Source organism: Stylophora pistillata, chromosome 13, assembly GCF_964205215.1.
Source record: "Stylophora pistillata chromosome 13, jaStyPist1.2, whole genome shotgun sequence".
Lineage (NCBI taxonomy): Eukaryota > Metazoa > Cnidaria > Anthozoa > Scleractinia > Pocilloporidae > Stylophora > Stylophora pistillata.
Genome location: NC_142531.1, coordinates 14558573 through 14570665, shown reverse-complemented (window position 1 = coordinate 14570665; position 12093 = coordinate 14558573). Strand labels below are relative to the sequence as shown.

Below are 12093 nucleotides of genomic sequence, written 5' to 3'. Positions count from 1 at the left end.
TTGCAACTTGACTCATAGAGATTTTTTACCATAAAGCTGTATAACTGCATGTTTTCATGTTTATTTCTTTGCTACATATGATTATACTAGTGAAACAACTGAGGTGCCTCAGCCTGAACAGCATGAAGTGAACTGTGTTCAAAGTATCAATAAGATGTATATTTAATGTAGTACCTATGTAATACTGACCCATACTGTAATTCAGACTTAGCTGCGAGAGTATGGAATCAAACGATCATCATCATCATCATAGCTGCTGCTGAAGTGGTCGTGGCGAGTGCATCACCCACGGTAATCCATAGTCATTAATTTTTTCTTTTAATGCAAACCAGCATAATTATCTTTCATGACAAACTGCACCTGCAGAAAGTAAAGGTGTCTGTCTGTTGCTCGGTTGATGATGCGCCTAGTCGATATCTGGGAAATAAAACCAGCAATACAAAACTGCAATCTTTATTGCAGCTCACGTTTTCGTTAGAAATTGAAGTTGACAGAGAATTCATCATTGTCAGCCGAGTCATTTAAATTACTAGTTGGCGTATTTGTTCGAACCCCTTGTGTGATGAAACTTGTTTCACTGATTTAATTTGGTTATAATTGTTCATTTTAGGTTACCCGTAAAGAACTCTAATCATTACTTTTCGTTGTTGCTTTTAGAAGGTTTGAAAAAACTATCATGTTTGAAAGCGATTCTTGGAATTTTCTGCCTGATCAGGAGACTCAGAGATACCAGAATAATCATTATGTCGGTGCAAACAACTATTTAAATGCCCTTGGATAACAGCAAAAATGCAAACATTGGTTGAAGGGTAAGCAGGTTATGAAGAATGTGTTTATTGCTCATTAGTTTCGGAAAGTGAAAGACGATACTTTGACTCACAGGCCAGCTCGAGCCCTCAAACGCTGTGACGTCCCAATGCATATTTCTCCTTCCTGAGATCAGAATCTGAAAGTTCCAATCCGCATCCTAAACGTTTTCATATCACTGGCATGCGTATACATGCTAAAGAATTTATCGCAGGCTGAGACCTAAAACTCTCGTTTTGAATTGACGTAAGGCCGGCATGCATAAAGCTTGGAAAGATTGCTCTTTTTTCACGCTTTAAATTCGTCTTGTTTTCATTCGTCAACAGATGTCTTTGGAATTACCTTGCCACTTAGCTGAGTTCCACGTTTACATTTTATGCTTATGTTGCAAATAAAGGGAATTCAGAGCCTGATGTTTTTGTTCTTTTACGTTCTTCATGCTTTTCATCTTTTCAGCCTTACTGCACTCGTTTATTACGCGGTTCTCATCGCTCTGATAATCTTCAACTGGTAGCCGATACTCACCCACAGAAGATATATTTTCAGGTAAACGGCAGAAATCGCCACTGAGGACATAATTTTCGGTTCTTCTTTTCGTATTTTGAATTTCTTTTCCTCGCAGGATATTTTGAACGTCACTGTCTGTAAGCCATACCAGTTTTTCAGTGTTCCAGCAGCCATGATCAGAGAAAATCTCGACCAACAATATTGGATTGGGGATGGTGTAGGCTTTGCCATTCATCTATCAACGTGACAGAGTGACGTCAGCAGCTGATTGGCGATATCAAACACAAGTGAAAAATTATTGTATTTTTTCACTTGTGTTTTTACGCCCTTTCTCAGGTTGGAAGTCCTTGCATAACACCGCAGTTTAAATTGTAATATGTCAATATCTACCTCCGAGTCCGAACGATAGTGTTGAAATGAAATTTAGCGCCGTTTAAAACCGCCCTTCTCAGCGTTTTTTGTGAAATATCTGACTGACATGTGGAAACTCGAAACTTTCAGTCGAAGCCTCATTACTCTCTCTCTCTTTTATGTCCTTTGTATCCCTTTGTTCTGCGAAAATCCAATTCATTTTTTTTATTAATTTTATACCTTTCTTTTAAACTCTTGATAGCTGATATTTATTTCTGGCATTTCTTCTATCGACACCTGTAGAAAACGCAGTGTTAGGTTTATTCAGTTATATCATATTTTGGGCAGTTTTTCCGTGTAGCTTACATAAATGCCATGAAAAAATCCGGTTTAAATTTTGGATTTCAATACGAATTACATATGCGTTATCGACCAAGCGTGAAGTCAACATGGCTGGATATTGGCCGAAAACGTAAAAAAAGAACAAATATCCAGTCATCTTGACAGAACAAGTTTGGTCAATAAAGGATTTATCATTAATCAAGAATGACTCGTTTATTCAATTCACGAGCCGGAAAAGAAAGCCGCTGTGTTCGTAGCATAATAAACCTTGTTGTTTTGACTGTCTTTTGCCGCTTTTTTGTAACTTCATCGCCGACATTTTCTGAAAGTTACGAAAGTTGTAAGATCCGTCCCACGCACCTTTCTTCGTGCTGGGGTTAAAGCGGGCAAGATGAGCCCATCTTGCCCACTCGTATAGCCAATCAGAACACAGGATTTGCTTCATCTTGCCCGCGGGTGCTGCCAGCTATATGATAATATATGATATAAAATGAGGCTATGTAACCTCAGTTTAAGATATTTGGACCAGCTGTTCTACTGGGACATGCCAAATAAATTTGGCAGAAAGTAAATTACGCCTAAAATTAATTTCCTCATATCTATATTAATTGGAAATTAAAATATAATAAAGTATTTCATTTTCATCATCAGTTGATGAAAAAGTTCAGCTGTGTTTGTTGTTTACCTATTTTTAAAACGTTATTAGATTTGGGGAATTGTGTAACTATGCTTTTATTGCTCAGGAGAATTAAATTAAGTTTCTGTCGTAACTATATAAAGATAGTAAGTTCTGTTAAAGAACTTCAAAACTTGAGCATCGCTAACAACGACAAAGGAGCAAAGAGGAACTTACATTTTAGGAGAGATTTTCTCCTTTAGTCAAAGAGGCTTAAACTGCTTTAATTGGTCATAAAATCCCCGAGGGTCATTATTCCTCACTCCATCATAGACACTAAGGTTTGAAAACCGCATCACTTAAGAGTTGTAAAAGAAGTTGGGATGCATGCTGAATATGAAACCAAAAAGAGTTGACGAGGGCGTAGTCTTCCAGGTGCAAAACTTATGGAAACGTGACTAAATCAAACAGAGTAAAAAGGAACAGTTAATAAAGTTAATAAATTTTTTTTACCAAATCATAAAAATGGTTAAAAAAAATATGAAACTTTTGATCAATGCAAATTAAAACCAACACAATATTTGTAGTGTCTTGACTCACTGCCATGGAGATCTTCTCTGTCTTCACATAAACTTTTAAGAGCGGAAAGATAAAACAGTCAATCTACAGTTAGAGATATCTTTACGGCATTTTAAAGCAATCCGTATTCCTATCAGATGTCGATTGAAAACAGAGTAGTTATCCTCCGCGAGAACACCTGGTTGACTTTGCTCCGATTCAGAAGATCTGAATCTCAGTTTTTGACGAAGGCTGATTAACTTTTCAGAATTCGGTTATATCGGCTAACTTCTAGATAATAACCAATTTTCTGTCCAACATACCCGTAAGCACAGAGGAATCGTTTCTTAACAACTTAGAACTTTTCTCTCTCTTACTGGAGCAGTTGCAGTACAACCTTGAGCATAAAAACACCCTGGCTGTTAATTAAGAGTACAATTTAAAACAGTCGTAATAGAACTCAATAATGTTTATACAGTATTTCATTTCCTTTTCTCTTTTTCCTTGTTTTGAAAACGATTTTGCAAAATCGTTTCTTAATAAAGCAATTTTGAAAGTACCTTTGCCTGCATAAGCAAACAAATGCGTTTATATCAGGTCGTAAATCTCTGGGATGATAGTCCTCATTAATTGAAGGACGTCCGATTTTGTCAAAAAATTGAAACGTTATTTGCTTTCAAAACAACATCATAAGTTACTAGCATATAAATTCTGGTACCTGTCTCGCTTAATTATGTATTGAGTTTGTTTTCTTTCTCTCTTACTTGACTTGTCTTTTCTTTTTTAATAAGAATAAGAACTGACTATTAATAAATAGGAGCAAACTTCAGAATCTCATGGCTCTTTTAGCCTCAAGGCTTCAATTCTTATTTACTATGCTTCTTTAAATTTTTCCTGTTACTTATAAATATATTTTTTTAATCTGATTACCCCTTTCGTGAGCAATAAAATTATTGAAATGATCATAAAATTATCTCCTCTCCAGCGCAAGTTCAGATTCTGTTTGGAACAGATTTTGATTTATCTCTATATACCTTATCCTTCAAATCCATACTCTATGTTGTGGTAGATCCCTAAATAAATAATTTGATAGGGTAGGTTTTTTTGCCTGGTTCGCTTGTGTTTGCAGACTGTCCACTTCACATGATGGACTCCACTCGATTTGCAGAGGTAAGTCGGTTACGCTTGCTAAAAAGTATTCGACCCGGGCGACAACAGCAACAACAGTATCTTCGCAGGTTTTCTCGAAATTCTTGGCAGAAAAATGCGTAAATGACAGGGTTTATCGATGAACTTGACATTTGCGCTAAGTAACTTATAATTTGTAATGCCACAAACTCTTCATTGAAACCTCCATACACCGCGAGCAAATCTACAAAGAACTTTGGTCCCCAACAAAACACGAAGCCGCAAACAGCAATGATCATCAAGCGAGTAGACTTTACTTTTCGTTTAGCAACAGCAACGTGAATTTTACCGTTTTTGCTTCTTTTCCACAAATTAAAAGCAATTTTTGTATAGGCGAAGAACATGTAGAGGAAAGGAATAACGAATGCCAGCATGAAGTAAATCGTTCTTGACAGCTTTGTTTTCCAATCTGCAGGCATGTGACAGAAAATTATTTTTCTGCATGTTCCATTAAGCGGACTGGTTCCTTTCGGGCAAAATACTTGAGTGTATGTCCTCGCGCTGAACATGAAAGGTAGTGACGTTATCAAAGCATAGATCCAAATGGCAGCAGTGAGTATCAAGTAGACCTTAGCACTTCTTGGAGCCAAACTCTTGAAAGGTTGCATGATGTTTCTGTACCTATCCCAGGCAATCGCGAACAAACTGTTAAAAATTGCCGCAGCACATGCGAGATCGAGGCTCACCAGAACCTTACAAGATACAGAGGTTCCACTGTTTCCATGAATTTTCCAAACCATTGGAATCGTTATGTGAAATAATAAATGAGTAACAGACAAGTGGAAAACCAGGAAGCTAGAAATATTTTGTCGTATTTTTCCACTTCGAAGCAAGACATACACCACCATGACGTTAAGAACTGCACCGCTGGTAAACAAAGTCATGTAAGGAATCCAAAAGGTAGCAAGATCTTCGCGATATTTAGCTTTGGCGATTTTCGTCAAGTTGAGAAAAGTTTGATTCATTTTTTTTTTTTTTTTTTTTGTGCGTGAACGAAAAAAAAAACCCTAAGGCCCCAGTAGCGTAAGCTTGGAGCTTCACATCAAGACTGGTTTAAAAACCCACGCATTTTAACAACGAGAGTGTAGCCAGCTTTTTTGAACAGTTTCGTGATCAGCTCACTTCTGAAAGCGGAACAAACAGTCAATAACTTATAACAAGCATCGAACAGCAGTAAAAAATAAGCATTTGATTTAAGGAAAAGGTTTTCATAACAGTGCCGCAATTAATTCAAATAAAAAGTAATTTCAAAATGCATTTGCACAGGATGTTCACTTTCTTATTTGCCATCATTTTTGACAGCAGAAGTTCAATAAATAAATTAAAAAGCTATTACAGATCTTCGGCTTTAATGAATCGCAATGCGTCCCATACGATGTTTAGAAAATTAGAGATAAAGTAACTTCAGGGTCGAAAAATTAAATCACGATGTTCTTATTTTTTTTTTTTAATTGAAGTCGTGACTAATTCCCTCGTAAGAGTAGAGGCTTGCGTGCATCGAAAAATGAACATGATACTCCTGATTGAATAAATAAACATCTGTCTTCGATTACGTTAATGAAACTTAGAAGACGAACGGCAAAAATGCTGAGTCTTGAACACCACTATATGTCAAAAATCGACTCACCACGAGAATCCGAAAGTCTTCTGTCAACTAAACATCGTACCTACCATTGGACTGGTTCACCAGAGGTTAAGAATACCAGACAGGAAACCAAAAAGAAATTTAGAGAGCATTTGTAACAGGATTCTCCAGTAGATATGCTTGGGGACAGCAAACTCAACTAGAAGCGGACCGGTCTAAGTTCTGAAGAGTGTTTCAGCATCTTAGATCACGCTTTCACAACTCTCCAACTTAAAATCTAAGAAGCTATTCACATTCAGTGGGAGCAACCTATACTTAATCATCATCTCTATCATGTTGATTTAAAACTTTCCTTGAAATTCTATACATTAATATTGTTTTTTTTTTCTAGTGTTGTTTTGACCCATGAGCATCTTGTTACGCACTTTAGATTCAACTTTGTACTTTGTATAAATTAGAACTGAAGATGACACTGAGAAGAACTGCCGAAACAGTGTTTTTTAAAAAATATCGTATATTTTCTTAAATTCGTGACATGTCTGCTGCTATACAGACCCAAACTGCACTTTATATTAAACTCCAAGCCCCGGCCCGGGGCTTCGGATACACAAACACCTGTAAGTACCAGGTCTCAGCCTGCCGGTAGTACTTTAGCATAGTATGAACTTAGCTGCCAATAATGAAAGACAGTTCCGTATAACTACCAACCAGTCCCTCTGTTGACTTCAGATCAAACCGAAACTGACTACATTGTCTAAAAACCTGCCTCCTCTCCCATGCAACTAAACAATTAGTTGCGACCCATCGACTAATGAGCCAGGCCCAGGACTGCGTGTGGAAATCAAATATCAAGTGCGACTGTGAAACTGTCCACTACAAATCAGTAAAACTCAACACGTTGGCTATTTACCCAACCACAAATTTTGAACCGTTAGTACTGTTGCACCCGTGTTATTCCTTGGGTTCTCGAATTGGGAGAATTATGAAGTAAATTAAGTATCTACTTTCTTGTTTGCTGATTTACGAAAAAAATTAACAAATAAAAAAACTGATGACCTCTGTCCTTCTTTCTACCAATACAAGTTTAAGGGGGAACTGTCATGCCGTAGATCGGCGAAAGCTTGGAATAAAAAAGAAATACAGTAACTCAGTGCTTCAGTCGAGTTAACAATTTAATTCACATGCTCCTGAAGAACAGCGTCAATAGTTTATCAGGTAACTTCTCATAAACAAGTGCGTTTTTTTAATGTATGTGAAACATGCTATCTCTCGAGGAAAACACATGATAAGATAAGAGAAATTTAACTCAAAGCACAGTGTATTGGTGTTCTTTGTAGGTTCTATTTATTCTGATAAGTTATTTTCTGACAGATGGAGTCCCTTAGCGTTCAGAAAAAGATTGCAGATATGTTTATTTATCTTGATGTGCTGATTGCAATGAAAATTATCTGAAACGGGAGCCACCGAACTCGTTTTTGAGTGACATTCAAAGGAAGCTAGAATAAGGAGTTGCCTTTTTAACGACCCTTCGATGTTTCAGTAATGACCTCCTCCATTGAATAATGTACCTTGTGACTATTGGAAATTTGTCAGTAAGGACATCGCTTTGATCCTTTTTAACTGTAATCTTATCACCGTAAGAATCAATGGGTAACTCAGGTCCTTATTCAACTTTATATTAAGACGTGGCAGGGATCGTCTCATTGAAAGAAAGTTACTCTGGCTTTTCGGCGTTCTACAGATAGTTTCATGAAGAGACTGAAATACAAGGGCGTGAAACAAATAATCAAACGTAAATCTAACATCACTAATAGTTGAAAAAATACAAACATATTGAGGTCTTAAAGAGCCTAGTAAATAAAACCGGCATAGTTATTAATTAAAAGTTTTATTTACCCGTGAGGAAAACATAATTGCTGAAACTATTGTTCGACTTAGAAATCTTCATGCAACCGGTAAAGTAGGCGTATTTCACGGCCTTTATTCCATGACCGGCAATAAATTTCGCAAGTGCAGAGAAGGAGAAATCGGATAAATTGATACGAGTTATTGGTTGGGTCCATATCAACAGATTTTTAAGGCGTCGCAGTTTTGATTCGCAAACAACTCGCCGGTCGCTAGACTGATGAATTGTGATGGGAATTCTCAGGGCTAGTAATCAGCTAGAATCGATTTCAATTTTGATTTTAATAAGAGCCCATTATGATTCCCTCCAAGCAGTATGATTTTAAATAATCTAAACCAAATGGCTAATATGTTCTAGAAGTAAGTTTTATTGTAAATGTAGCCAAAGAATAGCCGCTGGTGGGTTTTCAGCAACCTCTTCGTTTCTATAAGGCCTATTTAATTTACATACCGTGACCTTTACAGTATATCAGCTAACTGAGGTGTCAAAAGCAGACTGAAACTGATACCCCTAATCGTAAACAAGGATTGTATGCTAGAAAAAGCGGTTTCTTATTCTATCACTCTAATATAATTTCTTGTTAGTTATTCAATGCTCCTCGATTAATTTTGCGAAAAAATGGCATTACTTATGAATAATATTGGTCTCATTCTTTGATCAGGGTAGGCGGCCCAATCATCTAAACAGTATCAGTTAGTACATTCATCAGTTCAATTGAATATTCAGACTGTTCATGAACTACTCGTCCACTAATTAGTTCGATGTTTCAGATAAGTGATTTCATTGCAAAATTATGATCTAATCGTACAATGCGGATTCAGTAAAGACGAAGTTCATCTATGCTATGGTCTTTGCATCTAGTTTCAACTGACTGCTGATTGATTCGCATGCTTTGCAACACACAAGGGGATTCTACTCTCAGCAAGAAACTTTAATGCCTATTCTTAGAAACTCTATGTCCAGTGGTTAAAATTTAAACCGTGAATAGCAAGAAAATAAGATTAAATGCTTGAGTACGACAAAAAGGAAATAGAATTGATTTTTATGTAACTGCACATAAGCATTAATTGTAGGAACGCTATACCCAGATCTGCTTAAGATGAAAAAGGCAAAACAAACAAAACAAACAGCAAACAAAACAGCATAAAGAAAAGCAGACAAATGCAAAGAAAACTAAACTTAGATAAACATGAATAAAGGCTGATAGTTTCGAAAGAAACTGTTTGGGGCTGCGTCATATTGGATGTCTTTAGTTCACGAGCACTGGAATCTCTGTCGATACATACATAAAGCAGTCGTACTAACAAGCTACACGCTTCGACGAAGGGCTAACGCTTGAAACGTCAGCTTTTATAATCGTAACGGTGGCAAATTTACCATTTCAACTTTGTTGATATATTCACACTATTTCGTTTCCCCCACCGACGCAGCCCCAAACAGTTTCTTTAGAAACTATCAGCCTTTGCACGTTATGTTTAGTTTCTTTGTCAACATTGACAGCCATAATCGTGGACAGACTTCTCGCCTTGTTGTTTGGGCTAAGATACAAACAAACTGTAACTTTGAAGCGTAAACACATCATCGTAGTTGGTACTTTTTGTGCTGTATCCAGTATCCTTGCTTTATGCTTCATGCTACATTATCGGATAATATTTTGGTTTGGCCGTGTCTTGATGTCATCTTGCTTATTAATCTCAATCGGCTCGTGCACGAAGATTTTCCACACTCTCAGTCATCATCAAGCTCAAGTTCAAGATCATGTTCAACAACAGCCAAGCCAGCTAGATGCACTCAACATGGCACGATACAGGAAGGTAATTTACAGTGCTTTGTGGGTACAGTTAGTACTAGTTGTTTGTTACGCGCCATATATTATACTGCAATTTGTGATCGGTTATTCGTCGCGCTTAGTCGTCATATGGGGAACAGCAGCTATTCTAGTTTACTTCAACTCGACATTAAACCCCTTTCTTTACCGCTGGAAGATAAGTGAAGTGAGACAAGCGGTTAAGCAGACAATCAGAGAAGCACTTTGCTTATAATGAAGTCGAAATTCCTCATAGTTGCATATCTATTAATGCTTTGAAAGCCAACTCATAAAATTGTTATTGCTGTAGAGAAGGTACAGAACTGAGCTCGGATAAGAAGAATAAGGAGCCAAATACCTAAATTACACTTCATCAGTCAGATAATGACACCGAGTGCGTGACGCACATCATTGTTTTGTTGGGAAACATCTCTCTCACTGGAAGAAATATTAGTAGCATTACATTAATTCCTCCTTGAGTTAAAAGATGGATAGAATATATTAGATTGGTTTTGATGCAGAATTACCAAAAAAAAATTCAGTCGAAACTTTTCCCCGGGAAAAGAAATATTTGTATCGTAAATGGTATCTACGAGAAAAACATTTTGGTGCTATTCAGGGACCTTTTAGAATTTTAATACGAAATAATTTGTAAAAGAGTCATCTGTTACTAAGTAATTAAGAGTGCTAACCAAAGCATGTTATCTTCAAGAGCTCCTGGTAGGAAATTGCAATGTCTTTTAGATTGACCAGAAAGGAAACTTGCATTTTCATTTTGAATAGGTAAACCCTACTGCGAAAGTTTCTGTACAGATAGTCATAGGCAGGGCTGGTGGTATCATTAAAAAAAAAGCTCTCGTCACAAAGTTTTAGAGAACTTGCATAAAAAAAAGAGAAGACAGTCTGTTGAGTTGATATTTCATATTTCAATGCATCACACAGGAGTGATACATCTTGGTCTGTAATATCACTCCAAGCAAGGTTCAAGTCAGTGAGTTTACAATGTAAATCTTTTAAAAATGCATCATACAAAACTTTTTGTAGAAACAATGGTGAATTTGTTTTCTCGAATTTTGTTACAGTTTTGATAAACTGGTAACAGAACTTTGTGGTCGTCTGATTTTGTAACTTACTTATCTGATAACAGACTAAATTGGTCTGCACTCAGTCCTCTTACCACTACAATCACTTAGATATTAGATACTCACTCTAGAAAAAATATTGCAATCTAACTGTTCATTTGTTTGATGGCAGTATTACTGTTACGTGGAAAAGACAAAAATATCACTGTCCTCGGACAGTTGATGTTTTAGATTAAAATTTAAACGGAGGTCAGAATTGTAATATATTTACAGTAAGCTATTCTGTGGTTAAACTGATCCACTGGATTTTCTTCTTTTTTAGTCCACGATTTTTTATGATGGTATGTTCGATTTTATGATTGATATTTTTCAATAAAGTGATATTCGTCTCCAAATAATGATACTAGATTATTACACCAGTCCCTCCATTTTGTACAACAAAGTTTAAACCAATTTGACACTCCTAGGTTTCCTATAAATTGCGGACTTCACTCATCAAGAAAATTGAAAATTGAATTTCCTCGGAAGGAAAAACCTTGTAAATTCTAGTTATAGTAAACAGCTGTGTAGAAATTAAGTATGTCACTTTTCGAACCCAAACACTTCCATTTCGTTGACCCTAAAGTTCTGGTTTTAGGCTGACTGTATTTTAGAGACGATTTTATGTACGTTATCTAAAGCTAGAAACCTTTTCGCATCCATGAATGATCAGCGTTTAAATGCCATGTAAAGTAGGCAGTCGATAAAAATGCACTCCCTTGATAAAACTCCTACCTCTCGGGAAAAGTCATCATATAATAATGATAATAATAATAATAATAATAATAATAATAATAATAATAACAACTTTATTTAACGAGGGTAACACTTGACAGTAACTTAACTGATGAACTTGTGGTCCTCAAATAAATCAAACAAAGGTTTTAAGTAAACCTAAACTGCATGAAAATCCCCACTGGCAGGAGGCAGACCAGTACGCTATTTACAGAGCGCAGCCGAGTAGTTGAACTCGGGGCACCGAGAACAAATCCAGCAAGTAGAAGGTGGAGGACCCTAATAATGATAATAATAATAATAATAATAATAATAATAATAATAATAATAATAATAATAACAACAACTTTATTTAAGGAGGGTAACACTTGACAGTAATTTAACTGATGAACTTGTGGTTAGGGTCCAGCACCCTAACCACTGGACCACGGCGCCTCCTAAATGTGTCACTATTATAATTGACTGAATAAGCTCTCAAGCCTTGTTTTAGGTAGAGCCTTGTTTTCATGCTGACCAATAAAAATTATGGTGCTTGGTTTATTAAAAAGAAATATTTCCTTCGATGTGTTC

General features: G+C 36.4%; 1 protein-coding gene across 1 annotated transcript; it reads right to left on the bottom strand.

Annotated features, from left to right (window-relative positions):
• Positions 1-2723: 2723 nt before the first annotated feature.
• Positions 2724-6052, bottom strand: LOC148717770 (galanin receptor 2b-like). Its single transcript, XM_088742219.1, has one exon. The coding sequence runs from the start codon at positions 5332-5334 to the stop codon at positions 4321-4323; it is 1014 nt and encodes a 337-aa protein (XP_088598345.1). The 5' UTR covers positions 5335-6052; the 3' UTR covers positions 2724-4320.
• Positions 6053-12093: the final 6041 nt, after the last annotated feature.